The following is a 15596-nucleotide window of genomic DNA, read 5'->3' on the forward strand; positions in this document are numbered from 1 at the left end:
TAAGGTGTTTGAGATTTTCATTATATCGGGTATTTAGTGCTTTCATTAAAATGGCAGATCTTGTCAACACGCTGTTGAGGAAAAAATGAGTCGTGTAACGTCTACACGAAGAACATTAATATGTCTTACGGCGTGACCGTGTTTGAGGGGGGAGCATAAAAGTAATGGCATTAGTATCTATATCCAAAAAGGACAACAACAAAAATTAAATAAAACAACAACAACAACAAAAACAAAAAACAACAACAACAAAACCTGAAGTTAGCGCGAGGACAGAGTTGTATCAAAGCATCCTAATTTTGGACATTTGATCCGCCTATATATTGAACGCGGGATATATAACGCAATATTGATGTAAACAGTACATCGTGGGGTCATATTCAGCGCCGTTATTTAGCAAATTTACATACATCGGATACATGGCGTTAATCGAGGAATGATTAAGCCTATATATATATATATATATATATATATATATATATATATATATATATATATAAAGCACTGAAGAACCAACAACATTCAGTATCCAAAACTGTCGGATCTATATTAAATAGATACAATGGTCAGGGAAAATAATTATATAAAGCACTAGAATGACCAACGACATGAACAATTGGAATTGTCAAATTTTCGGGACAACCTGTCCCTTCGTCAGGACGTGAAAGAATTACATTATGGAGAAAACACAAATATAATTAACAATAAGCACTAAAGCTACACTACAAAACTAGCTAAACACTTTTCCAGCGGATTACATGTTGCAGGCTTTGTTATTGACTCAAAAAAGAATAACAATCAGGGTGTCTGGTCACCGTGGTATCAGTCGGTAAAGTGTGAAATTAATTAATGGAAGAACTCAAGAAATAAGATTTACATGCTTTTACGAATTTTATGTAACATCTCAGAACGACGTAAATTAGGGTAGACGAGATATTCAAAATGGAGGAATACATGTCCACGCGTTAATATTCGAATCGACGCCATTGGGACCAAAATTTTCAAGTTCCATAGGTATGGTTTAATTTTTCATTATTTTCCTATGTTTTCCTTTTAGACATGTATATACGTGTTACCTGTAGGGAGAGCTCCGCTCTCACGGCCCTTCGGGTCGTGAGAGGGCTTATTCCTCTATTAAGATATGAGGAAGTAATAAGTAGCATATATTTGATGGGAAATTTTAATTCTTCCGCACTAGTCTGAATTTTGCTGCTGTCATAGGCGAGAAACCACCCGGTAACCTGGATCGGTAAATGTCCTCCAAAAAAAATAAGCAAGTGAAATCGAGAGAACGATGACGTATTTCTTATTTAACATACTCGTGTTTGGTATGTTTGTTCAATGCCAAACCATTGTGGCGGTTGGTAAATATATATGTATGTAACATGACTTTTGAAAAATGAAGACACCATGATAGTGTTCATCATAAAAGGTATATATACATTGATAATAAAGTAGAGTGTAGTTAGAGCGTTAATTCGATTTTAATGAATATCGTTTTGTTAATTATAGCGTAAATCGGTTTTACGTGTGTCTTGTTGCAGAAGATATAGCATTATGGCGGCCAGCATTCCAAAGCTCATCTTTCAATTCTGTCCACAATGTCTCTGCGGTACTAGCAGTTGATGGGAACACAAATCAACGGTTGTCTGGAAATAGCTGTGCTCGTACTGATTTCGCATCCGAAGTTTGGTGGAGAGTGGACCTAGGAAGTGTTAAAAGCATTTATAGCATAAAAGTCTTTTTTCGTAACGACAGCGATCAATTCGGTGAGTATTACTCAGGAAACCATGATCATATGCTTATGCAGTTATTTTCCATATATATATATATATATATATATATATATATATATATATATATATTAATATTAATATATTAGTGTTTCTCTTTCCACATAGTTTACAATCGAGTTAAAGCCCATGCTGGTTTCTCGCTTTATATCTCGAACACAACTGAACACACAAAAGGACATCTTTGTTACAAGAATAACGTAACACTCCCCCCTTTGCTGTCTGAACACGTTTGTATCCGTCATGGTCGTTACGTTACGTATTACAACGCTAGAGGAAGTGGAGTAGTGGTACCTCCAGAGTCACGTCCACGCACAACAATAGCAGAACTTTGTGAGATTCAAGTATTTGGTTAGTATGTATATCCTTAATGATTTGCTGAATATTAACTTCTAACGCTATTTTAGTAGTAGGTAGAAAACACATGTAAATTAATCTTTTCACGCTTACGTGACAAGAAAAAAAATCTCTTGCTGTGGCCATCAACTCGACATTTAGATATATCGATATCTTATCTATTAATACTACCCATTTTCACTCATATGTCGATTCGACAGTCTCGTTTAAAGTCAGCATTTCGCAAATTTTATGGTCGTTATAACGATTTTGTTTGCCAACACAACCTACTTGTATCATTGGGTCAGGTGCTGTCTGACGTGTTTCATACCGATTTTTTATCCGTTCTTGGCACACTGATTTTGCGTACGGATAACTCCGTTTACCTGATTAAGATAAAGGACTCACAGCGGGTGTGGCCGGTCGACAGGGGATGCTTACTTCTCCTAGGCACCTGATCCCACCTCTGGTATATCCAGGTTCGTGTTTGCCCAACTCTCTATTGTATTGCTTACAGGATTATGAGATTGATCAATGTTCGTTATCTTCACCTTTCATCACAGTGAATACAAAATAAAAGAAACCAGAGTCTCACACATCTGCTTCATACCTGAATATTTTATTGTACACATATGTCAATGGCAAACTAACAACTTGAATTCCGTTTCTTCATCGTCAACGTCCCATATTTACATGTATGTAGTATTAGACAATACATGAACCATTATCAGCTGTTTATTGTGTTTAGGTATCTCAACTGATTCGATACGCACGTTCTACATTTAATCAGATTTTCAATTGAGGTAGGCTAATAAGCTGATTGATTGTATATTGTTCAGCGTCCCTCTCGAGAATTTTTCACTCATATGGAGACGTCACCAAGACCGTTGAAGGGCTTCAAATTTAGGCCTTTACTTGGCGCTTACGGCCATTGTGCAATAAGAGTTCTTCTCTAACGTGCCACATCTACTACGACACGGAACATCCTATTTAATGTCATTTCTGAGGACCCGTGACATTCACACCTGATGCCGAGCGTTTGGCGATGGAACTGTCATTACCTGTTTTAACGATTTAGGTCTGTCGCGGACGGGATTTGAAGCCCGACCTTCCGCATGCGGGGCGAACGCTCTACCTCTAGACCAACGCAGCAGTTAAAGGGGTTTCATCAGTTTTGTTTAAAGTCAGTTCTTCGCAAACTCTATGATAAGTATAAGGATCTTATTTACAAATACAACTTGTCATTAGGTCAAATGCTGTCTGACTTGTTTCATACCAATTGTTAGGCTGTTAGGCTGTTCTTTACATACTGAATTTGACTACGGATTACTATTATACAAATGTAATAGTTTTCCTGATCAAGATATAGAGCACACGGCTGGTGTGACCGGTCAACAGGGAATGCATACTCCTCCTAGGCTTGTCTTTACCCTACTCTTAGTTTTATATTCTTTATATGAATTACAATGTGAGAGATTGATAGCTATTCGTTATCTTCACTTTTTCATGCAATATCACACACTTTATAAGATTTGCTATTATACATGTGCATGTACACGTCAACACTGTATTTTTTACCTAATAAACGATTGAGTACCATTAATTTGCATTCATGTAGTACATGTATAAAACCGGCGTTACATATATGACGGTTTACAAAATCATTCTTTGAGCTTATCAATGAATCAAATGACATTGAATTTAATCAATATGATTTTCCACTTAAAATTACAATGAAATGAGATTGAATGTACAATGAAATAACGTAAGAGTTTCCTTCAACAAGTAGAATGTCAACAGTTTCTATATCTCTGTGTAGTTGTGATTTTTTTCACTTGAAATTTTAGTAAATTTTACATGCAAAGTGTTTGTCTAACTATAATACAATAATCGTATGTCTTGAAGCATATTTTAAAACTCATGAAAATATATGTAATTTCGTTTTATATTCTGAAAGTTAACGCTAAAAAGAAATGTTGTTGAAATGGCGATACGTGTAGAAGCTGCATTTGCAATCAATGGGAGAAATTGTACATGAACCTTACCTGGGCTTTCCTCAAATATTTAAGTAATGTTACTAAACTCTCTGTCGAGTATATTTCAAATTACCAGTGAATACTTCATCAACAGGGGATGCTTACTCCTCCTAGGCACCTGATCCCACCTCTGGTGTGTCCAGGGGTCCGTGTTTGCCCAACTGTCTATTTTGTATTGCTTGTAGGAGTTATGAGATTGATCACTGTTTGTTATCTTCACCTTGCATCCATAGAATTTCTAGTATTTATCTTTAAGTTTATATTTCATCTGTTATAAAAAGAAATTGCAACAAGAAAGCACCATGAAAGGGAAATTGTAATGCAAATTCCAAAACTTTCTTCTAGAATCCACCCGCTATAAATTAGATTTATTTTGATATATTCTATGTAAGCATTACACTTGACAATTATAAAACAAAATCAGCTGAAAATACGGCATGTATACGGGTATCATTGTCTTAAAGGGACTGGTTCACGTATTTGGAAAAAAGTATTTTTCGTGTTTGATGTTAAACATTGAAAATATAACTCATTCAATATTGACAGCCAAACTTTTGACGTTCTGAATTCAAGAATAAAAGCAATATTTAGCCTTAAATCTGTGTTACGTGAACAAAGACTAGAGTATTTTTATGTTTACAAACAAACCAGTGAAATGTTAATTTGTAATTTAAAGCATCTTAATTTTGTATAGTCAAAAATTTAACTTTAAGATGACACATTTACGTACAGAATACTTGAAATGAGATAGATATAATAAACTTAGATCGATATTCATTTCTTTTGAAAGATTCGTAAACAATAACATCCCACAATCTTTGTCTACAAAACAAATAATAAACTTTCCAAATTGAGCTTCTTTTGTGATAATGTATAACGTTGATTTCTTTGTGAAACCTTTTAAACAAATTAGACAGTAGATTTTGATAATTAAAATTGAGAAATAACATTACGAGGAAAATCGTGAATCAGCCCTTTAATACCACACTTAGCTTTTAATTACATGTACATTGTATATTGTATGGCATGTATTCGTATGTAAAAAGATATGTCAGAACGTTAAAAATCTTTTATTGTACAATAATTAAGGGTGTAATGCTACTGTATATGGTGACAAATGCAATAAACCATGTCCAGACAACTGTCAGGAGAAACATTGTGACGTACTGAAAGGGGCGTGTCTAGGTTGCGTAGCCGGATGGAGAGGAAACCATTGTGATCAAAGTAAATAATTCTGATTGTGTATTTATCTGATTTATCTTTCTTTGGGAAATATTGCGGTTATCCATGTCCCTCTGAAACATTTTATTGTCATTTGAACTCTTCTGAAGTTTTGAGAAGTAGAAACAAATATATTTGAGTGTGAATGGGCACATGCTGTAGATGTACAATACGATTTTAGAATACTAAATTAGGTACAGAGGTCCTAATAAGAACCAAAATAGTGTTTTCATTTGTACGAAATCTCGTAATTGGAACTCCATTTTCACTTACTGTCAAGGATTTAAGAATTATCTAATTTTGTGATCAAACGAATGTTGTGTTTACCCAATGAGGTATGATAAGAATACCTAGGCTGCAATTGATCTATAGCTTCCGGATGGTAACCAAATTGTAAAAATACTTGAAGGTGGACTTAATCCCAGGTAGCTAATTAATAAATCTTACAAAGATAAGACATCTACGGATACGTAACTTAAAATCGCTTCAAACTCTGCCATCGATCTGTATTTTCCAGATAAGTGATACGTTAAAGGTTTGCCAATATCTTGAATTTTAGTTCTTTTTACCAATGATGAAATCTGCATACATGCTATGTAGTAGAATATATTCAAACCTATATTACAGATTATACGATTTGATACATGATCAGTGACTAATTCCTAATAACTATACTATCAAAAGTGATTAAACTTACATGCACGATACATGTACATATAGTACATATATTTAATCAAACTTGTTGTAAATACTGAACCTGTTCAATATTTTCTGAAGGGAAGGCGTTACCTATGATAGATTCCAAGTACAATGCACCTATCTATTATACAGAGGTTAAACTGACACGTAAGAAAAGTTTAGGAATGTATCCATATCTCTTTGAAAGATGACGTTAAATTTCTTGGCCCTTATACATGTACAGTTCAACGTATCTTCACCTTTTACAATGATGGAATTGACAGGATTGATGCATATATAAGAATTTGTAAAAGTCAAACAAGCTTCCAGTTGGATATTGATACCTTTAAATATCTAATTTTTTCAACTCGTGTTTAGAGACAAGTAACAGGAAGTGGGTATTACTGTCTTAATGACAACATCTGCCTGTAGTACATGTATATACATGAAAAAGTATTAGTAAAATTCTACTTACACCAATTACTTTATCTGTCTTACCTATGTAAAAGATGAAAAACAAACAGTTTTGGTCGATATTTAAGGTCATTTTATATTTTTGAATTATCATAACACCCCCTATAAATGATGAATGGGAATTTCGTAAGGTTATGTCTAAAAGTGTATCTCTACGTTTTATTTATAATTATCAATAGGAAAAATTCTGAATATCATATTTGTATGATTTGCAATGTGTAAAATATAAAATTAATATATCTTGATAAAGTATTCACATTCAAGAAATAATTCAGTTCTGTTCCAGAAATCTATTTCACTAAAACCCAATTTACATGTAGTATGTGAGTCATCCTTTTACGGGGAGGGTTGCAAACACTCGTGCAGTGACTTCTGTACAGCTCGAACGTGTCATCACATAACCGGAGATTGTGTATGCCAACCAGGGTGGGCGGGGACAAACTGTTCGTTAAACGTCACCGGAAATGATACTTGTAAGCAAGCTTTTTTTTTACTATTCAAAATATATCAACAACCAGTGTTTGTAAATCGCTAGTCTTCTTTGCAGTATTAAAAGGGACCATTTTATCATATATTTAGCATTTAAGATATTTTTTCACTTTACAGATACCAGTGTTCCAATAAACAAAGGAAAAACAAGGACTGAGAACCACCAGGTTACCATTGTAGTAATTGGAGTATGTGCTGCCATCGTCATAGCTGTAGCTTTTGTAATCCTTATTGTTGCCTGGTATGTATATGTATCAAATTAAATCATATATTTTCAACGTCAAGGGCAGTATTTCTTAGATGTTGGGTTTATGATATAATGGGCCAATATGTGGGGAATAATTTTAAAACGTTATTGTAAAATCAAATAGACATTTGCAATTTCAAACAAGAATGTAGAAAAAAGGTGGGGGGAAATGGGAGATGTCTTTAGATAATTTTCTTGGTAATTTGTATGAATTTGAAGTTGACATGCGAACATACTTCGATGATAGGAAAGCACTTGGGATGCTTTTATTATTGGGGCGGCATCACATGAACTCTTTCAATCAATCAATTGGCCTAGAGTTTGACTTTGCTATGTGAATAATTTTACCAGCAATACATAAAATCATTTATATGTTTCCCAATATGTATTGATTCCCACATAATACATCTTTGACACATTTTCATCCATTCATCTCGTCATTTTTTATCCCACAATGATGTACAGTGGGCATGTAGCCTAGTGGTCAGGGCGCTGTTTCACAACCTCAATGCCACGGGTTTAATTTTTATCCCAAGACGTTTAAGGAGGTACTCTACATCATCATAATGACTGACTTCCTTTTAAAACATGGATGAAAATATAAATATCAGCAATATTTGTCTATTCATTCCAACAATCATCGCCTAGCTGAGTAGCTAAGTAGGTTAGGACGTCGACTGCTGAACTGTACAGTAGTGTGTTCCGAATCCAGCGGGGTTTTAAAACAATTCAGATTGCTTTTTACTAAAACTGCATTTTTTTTTACTAAATAAAGTAAATTTGAAAGTTTTCAATTTCAAAATATTGTTGTACATATCCTCCACCTTTCATCCATATCAAATTTTTCTGGTGTAGGATATCGCCTTAATATACATGTAGGTAGTTGGGAGCGACTGTTCCTTCGCCAAGTGCCTAGCATTAGAAACGACAGTTACGGATCTTCCAGCATTATATATAAGGACGAATTTGGCTCCACTTTTTTGGCACGCTGGTTTTGGCTATATTTATCTCTAAAACTTCATAGTTATTTCGGATTTCAAACATTTCGGTTGAGCATCACTGAAGAGACATTATTTGTCGAAATGCGCACCTGGTGCATCAAAATTGGTACCGTATAAGTTTTACATAAGGGAAAGTTGCGGGTCAATTACGGATTTATGATTAAACTAACCCATATTTATACAGTCATGCGTTGGTAAAAAATTTCTGCACTTCTTTTAAAGCCGGTGATGTCTATTCTATATGCATGAATATTCTTGAATGAGACGTAAAAAATATGCAGTATTCTGTAGTATTGAAAATTGTCAACAATCTACGTTTATTGGTGTGTTTTAATAAGTACGGAAATTTTATGATCTTTTAAAATTTGTTTTTTGAATTCATTGTTTTTTAAAATATATTTTATGTTATTCATTTTTATTCAGGAAGAAATTGTCTTCGGGAAAGGATGAGCAAGGATTTTTGGCGAATTTTCTGTTTTCAACATTAATGAGAAAACATGCTGATGACGACACATTGACAGGTAGGTCATAGAATTTTGAACACTTGATAGTCCGCAGTGTCTGATGTCTTTCAACTGATTCGATACGCGAGAACATTTTCTGCGTATGAGGAATTTTTAATATGATACACGATAATGACAAAAACGTTGATGTTGCAGGAGTTTCAACATTCTTGTTTAAAGTCAGAATTTCCCAAATTATATGGTCGTTGTATTGTGTTAAATACTGTGTAAGGTATTTCAAACCAATTGTTAGACCGTTCTGTAAACACTTGATTTTAATTACGTAGTACTACGCTTACCTGATCAAAATACAGGGCTTACTTGATGTGTGTGACCTGGGATGCTTACTTCTAGGCATCTGATTCCACCTCAGGTGTTTTCTCTACTTTCAATGTTGTATGATTTGCAATTTTTTTTTAAAGATTGATCACTGTACGGTTTCTCCACTTTTTATTGAAAGATTCTCCAGGTTTTCAATTTCTTGGCAAATATCAGCTTCTTAAAAGCTTCATTGTTACGCCTGATCACATTATAGGATTTAACATGTACATGACATTGTATGTTGCAGAACCAGATGACTTTGCCTATCAGAATGTTGCTCTAGAAAGTGAGAATGATGAGGACGATGCGAATGTCTATGACAGTATATCTGTTTCCGACTTGTATAAAGTGATAAAGATGAAGTCAGAAGACGAAAATGCTGCATTCAAGAAGGAATACTCGGTAAATTTCGATTTATTTATTAATCGAATTACAAGTTGCATAGTAGGTGTAGACAATCTAATTACAATTTCCATTTTATAAAAGTATATTTAAGAAGTGTATTATATACATGTAGGTTTTACCAAGAGGGGAACAATTTCCTTGCGATGAGGCTAAGAAACCCGATAATGTTCCAAGAAATCGGTATAAAACCACATTTCCATGTGAGTAAAAAGCATAACATAACGGGGTATTGTTCAGAAAATGGTAAATCTGGAAATGGGGGTGATACCCAGAGGCACTTGCTTGATATTTTTATAGTAAGTTATAATGGATGCAAAATGCATTTGCATTAGTATATAGTACATGTATATGAAACGGTGGTTTCTGAGGATTTCTTCAAGTTTTCTCTGTCCTTTGATTTTGCAAAATGCTGATATCATAACTGATTTTGATTACGGATATCTCCATTTACCTGATCAAGATATAGGGCTGACGGCGGGTGTGACCGGTCGACTGGGGATGCTTACTCCTCCTAGGCAGCTGATTCCACCTCTCGTATATCCAGGGGTCCGTGTTTGCCCAACTCTCTGTTTAGTATTGCTTGTGGGAGTTCTGAGATTGATCACTGTTCGTTATCTTCGCATTTCATTGTTGCATGCATACAATATATATTTTTCTGTTGCGTTCCGCGTTTTAGCAACACCCATAGTTACCTGTACTCCCCAGGTTTCAATTGTTTAACTTGTTACTGGTTTCAAGATGGAACAATTTCAGACTACGGATTTGTCCTATTTAATTATTATAAGAATTGTATGATATTGTGTTTTTAGACGACCATTCACGAGTTATTCTACAGTGCAGCTCGGGAAAAGAATCCAACTACATAAATGCTAATTACTTAGAGGTATGTGATTGACCAGTTTACACCTAATTAAGTGGTAGATAAAAGGTGAAGATAACGAACAGTGATCAATGCAAGGTGAAGATAACGAACAGCGATCAATCTCATAAATCCCATAAGCAATACAAAAGATAAAGTGGGACTGTGCAATCAATTATAATACAAATAACTTTGACATCCATTCCTTAAACAAATGTCTGACTCTAGGACTTTCTATCATGATACACAACTGATTAAAAGCTGGGGGAACTTGATGACATGATATGGTATTTATGTATGCTTGGGATGGGTGGGGGTTTGACAAATTTTGTTTCAAATATAACAATTTAGATGTTAATGTATAATATGGCATATCAAACGTTGCACTGTTTGATCAATTCAATTTGTTATGTATAAATTTTAATTTCGATTGTTAAAAACTCATTTGAATTGCATAATTTTTCGTTTATATTTTATAGTTTCTTTTGGCATTGTCTAAATTTTCATTTGTATTGTAATTTTATGTTTCCCCTCTTTCAATGGGATACATATTGTTCATCCGTCCGTCTGTCACAAAATCTTGCGTACGATTCTCCTCCTATATGGCTCATTGGATAGATTTGAAACTGTGTACAATGCTTCTTTGCCATTTGTAGATGTGTATATTGGCAGGACAGGAGGGTCCAATTATTTTCCTAAAAGTTATAGTGTATCTAAGAGGGTTGGACGATGTGAAATAGCTTGTGAACACTTTTCGTATATGGCTTATCAGATAGATTTGAAACTCTGTACAATGCTTCATTGCCATTGCTAGATGTGCATATTGTCGGGACAGGAGGATCCAATTATTTCCTTAAGAGTTATAGTGGATCCAAGAGGACGTTAAAATAGCTTGTGAATGCTTCTCCCCCAATATGGCTTATCTGATAGATTTGACATTTTGTACAATACTTCAATGCCATGTGCAGATGTTCATATTGTAGGGACAGGAGGATCCAATTCTTATCCTTAAAGTTATAGTGGATCTGAGGGGTGGAATGTGTAAAATAGTTTTTGAACACTTCTCCTATATGGCTTATCGGAGTTCATAATGGCTATGTTCCTGCTCATGCTTTCTCCTCCATATCTGTCACAATTTGTACATAGTCACTTATTGTATCCCTAATTGTGCGACATAACCTGTAAGACAGTGTAAGTATATTTAGGCGAGAGTGAGGTCACGTGTTTTGTATAACCAGTTCTATGGGGTGCGTCAGTTCCGCACGAGTCGTCGAGAAGTGTGTTTTTCAAACGAGAGCGCTTAAGCCATGTCTGTGTGGACCTGTGTGGTCATGGAACTGTCCTATGTGGTGGTACCATTATGTGTGTTGGTGGTTCCGTTTATTCTGTGTGAAAACCTATGTGGTTATAGAACTGTCCTGTGTGGTGGTGCTATTCTGGGTGTTAGTGGTTCCGTTTATTCTGTGTGAAAACCTGTGTGGTTATAGAACTGTCCTGTGTGGTGGTGCTATTCTGGGTGTTGGTGGTTCCGTTTATTCTGTGTGAAAACCTGTGTGGTTATAAAACTGTCCTGTTTGGTGGTGCTATTCTGGGTGTTGGTGGTTCCGTTTATTCTGTGTGAAAACCTGTGTGGTTATAGAACTGTCCTGTGTGGTGGTGCTATTCTGGGTGTTGGTGGTTCCGTTTATTCTGTGTGAAAACCTGTGTGGTTATAGAACTGTCCTGTGTGGTGGTGCTATTCTGGGTGTTGGTGGTTCTGTTCATTCTGTGTGAAAACCTGTGTGGTTATAGAACTGGCCTGTGTGGTGGTGCTATTCTGGGTGTTGATGGTTCCGTTTTTTCTGTGTGAAAACCTGTGTGGTTATAGAACTGTCCTGTGTGGTGGTGCTATTCTGGGTGTTGATGGTTCCGTTTTTTCTGTGTGAAAATCTGTGTGGTTATAGAACTGTCCTGTGTGGTGGTGCTATTCTGGGTGTTGATGGTGCCATTTTTTCTGTGTGAAATTCTGTGTGGAAAGATAGTGACCTCTGATGTGTACTTAATGAGGCGATTCACGTAATCCATGTACTGGTTCTGTCTGCTTGTACTGCATGTGAGTGTTCCTGTACTACTAGCATTGCCAAACTCTACTTCTACCACATGTACCATCGTATCATACCTGGATGAGGCATAATGAGAAATCTCTTAAATGCGTGTTACAACTACGGATATCAAGTGGTGACATAAACAACATGTGCAAGTATCCTTACCATGTGTGCGCATCGCATTGTGAACAAATAAACCATTGAACGTTCTATTTACCTGCATACTGATCGGAGTTTTTCATGAAATAGACTGTCTATCTTAAAGCGAAGTACATTGTTTTATTGTCATATGTTATGTAATTTGAGTGTGTGAGTTTTGTGTGCTAGTGAGCGTGTAGAGTGTGAAAAGTTTTGTTTGTGTCATTTATGTGTGAATAAAGTTATTTCTTGTTTGTGTTTCTTTTCCATATGTCAATGTTCAGTTTGAAGTCGAGGAGTTTTTCCTATTTCGAGTCAAAATTGTGACAATATCATGCAGTCCATTAAGGGGAGGAGGTTTCATTAGGAGCACTTCCGATATGGGGAGACATTTGTTTCTCATAAAAAAATATCTAGTTATTTAATCGTATTGTTTCCGAGGGATTGTTTATTTTTGGTTTATTACACATTTAAAGATACATGTCGACAAAATTAAGATGCGCCTCAACAAAATTAAGATGCATGACGACAAATTTAAGATGCATTTCGACATAAATGATTTGCATGTTGGTATATTTATGTTGTAGAATGTTGACGGAGAAAAGATCTACATAGCCACACAAGGTACAGTATATAGTGATTTAGCTCACCTGAACTGAAAGCTCAAGTGAGGTATTCTGATCACGTTTTTCTCTGTCGTCTGTCTGTCAGTAAACTTTTCACATTTTCATCTTCTCCAGAACTACGGAGCCAAAGTGGTACACATCATCCTTTTTATAGAGAACATTCAAGTTTCTGCAATTCATAGTCCCCAGGGGTAGGTTGGGGCCAATAGGGAGAATTAAAGTGTTTTAAGCTGATATACAAGAAAACTCTTTAAAGATATATTTGAACTATTTAAGTTAGGGCTTTCATATTTTGTATGTAAATGTATATTTCTTATGGCAAGACAGTTAATTCCATATCATGACCTTTTACTTTGTGACCTTTAACTCAGAGTTTGACCTTCTTTTAATAAAACATAACCTATCGAACATATCAAGAGCTATTTTAGGTGGGAATATAATTTTTTGTATATAGATTCTTTATGGCAAGACCTTATTGTAAAACTTATACGGTACCAATTTTGATGCACCAGATGCGCATTTCGACAAATTATGTCTCTTCAGTGATGCTCAACCGAAATGTTTGAAATCCGAAATAAGAATGAAGTTTTAGAGCTACTATAGGCAAAAACAGTGTGCCCAAAAAGTGGAGTCAAATTCGTTCAAGGATAAGAGCTGTGCGTGAGGGAGATAATCCTTAATTTTGAAATGAATTTCTAAATTTTATAACAGCAATTAAATATACATCCGTATTTTCAAGCTAGTAACGAAGTACTTAGCTACTGGGCTGTAGAGACCCTCGGGGACTAACAGTCCACCAGCAGAGGCCTCGACCCAGGGGTCATAATGTAAAACTTATACGGTACCAATTTTGATGCACCAGATGCGCATTTCGACAAATTATGTCTCTTCAGTGATGCTCAACCGAAATGTGTGAAGTTTGATCTTAACCTGGGGGGGATGGGGGGGGGGGGGGGGGGGGGGGCTCCGTGGACGAGTGGTTAGAGCATCGTGCTCAAAATCACACGGCCTCCCACCTCTGGTCGGCGCTGGTTCGAATTCCGCTTGCGCCGGTAAGTGCGAAAGTTTCCCAGTTTACTTTCGGAAGGTCGGTGGTTTCTTCCCAGATACATTGTATATATCTGGGTTCTCTCTTCCACCAATAAAAACTGGGCGGCATTACATAACTGAAAAATTGTTGAGTGTGGCAGAAAACAGCAACACAATCAATCAATCAATCAATCTTGACCTGGGAGTTGGACCTACTTTTAATAATCTTACTTATTCAATATCTCTCGAAGTATTTAATATAGATATTTCATATTTTGTATATAAATTTCTTATGACAATCCCTTTCATTTGATTCTATAATCTTCGACCTTGAAATTTGACCTACTTTTAAGAAAATATAACCTATTAAATATTTTCAGAAGTATTCAAGGTAGTGCTTTCATATTTTGTATATAGATTCTTTATGACAATGCGACTTTTTGATACAATCATATTTAATCTTGTGACCTTGACCTACATGTACATTCTTCAAAAACCCTGACCTATTCAACATCTCCTGAACTATTCAAGGAAAATCTTTTATATTTGTGTATACAATTTTATGGAAAGACCTTAAGTTACTTCAGTGTTTGACCTTGTCATCCTGACGTAGAAGTTTCACCTACGTTTAATAAAAATCTTATCTATTCAATATCTCTTCGACTATTTAAAATGGAGCTTTCATATTTTGTATATAGATTTCTTATGGCAAGCTCTTTCGTATCATACCATGATCTTTGACCTTGTGACCTTGGTCTTATCCAGAAATGCAAGATCATGTTCATCATATTTGTTTTGTGGTATTTCTGTGCTATGTGAATTCATTTTCAGTAATGTTGTGATCCTTTGGGACTAGGTTGGGGCCTCAATTCGGGGTCAAACTTTTTAATAGGAATAAAAGATTGACAAAAACATATTTTCAAAATCACAACAGCTTAACAATGGTAAGGCCAAGGTGACTCATTTGAGCGATGTTGCCCATAGACATCTTTTTTCTAAACCAAGCTGCTTGTATATTGATAGTTTTGTTCAAGCTTGTTTATTGCTAGGAACTGTTGCTGATGTAAGTGATGTGGCTCTTGGGCCGCTTGTTGTATATTAAAATTTAAACGAAACGATGCGAAATTCCTAGCTTTAAAAAGGGAGATATGTGATCTAAATTATAACATATCGGATAATCATGTTTTTCCTAGGACCTAAACCCTCAACAGTTCTAGATTTTTGGAGAATGGTTTGGCAGGAAAATGCCACAAAAATCGTTAACGTCACAAATCTGAAAGAGGGAACTAAGGTATTCTTAAGTTTGTTTTAAATGATTAAGAATATGAATTCCAGTTCCAATAAAGAAATGAATGC

The 15596-nt window shown here is 35.4% G+C and overlaps 1 protein-coding gene across 7 annotated transcripts in view; it reads left to right on the forward strand.

Annotated features, from left to right (window-relative positions):
* Positions 1-15596, forward strand: part of LOC125678977 (receptor-type tyrosine-protein phosphatase kappa-like) — a 28943-nt gene that overhangs the window by 2121 nt on the left and 11226 nt on the right. For 4 of the 7 annotated variants that reach the window (XR_007371667.2, XM_048917807.2, XM_056157158.1 and 1 more), the window contains exons 2-12: positions 1545-1769; positions 1902-2144; positions 5255-5389; positions 6859-7011; positions 7145-7268; positions 8699-8796; positions 9347-9501; positions 9617-9704; positions 10314-10387; positions 13173-13209; positions 15434-15531. Coding sequence is in view for 6 of the 7 variants with exons in the window: in XM_048917807.2 (XP_048773764.2) it covers positions 1545-1769; positions 1902-2144; positions 5255-5389; positions 6859-7011; positions 7145-7268; positions 8699-8796; positions 9347-9501; positions 9617-9704; positions 10314-10387; positions 13173-13209; positions 15434-15531 (1430 nt within the window). In the remaining variant the exon portion in view is untranslated. The remainder of the gene's footprint in view (positions 1-1544; positions 1770-1901; positions 2145-5254; positions 5390-6858; positions 7012-7144; positions 7269-8698; positions 8797-9346; positions 9502-9616; positions 9705-10313; positions 10388-13172; positions 13210-15433; positions 15532-15596) is intronic. The other 3 variants (XM_056157157.1, XM_048917808.2, XM_048917809.2) reach the window with 3 other exon arrangements.

The sequence above is a fragment of the Ostrea edulis genome, chromosome 2 (assembly GCF_947568905.1).
Source record: "Ostrea edulis chromosome 2, xbOstEdul1.1, whole genome shotgun sequence".
NCBI lineage: Eukaryota > Metazoa > Mollusca > Bivalvia > Ostreida > Ostreidae > Ostrea > Ostrea edulis.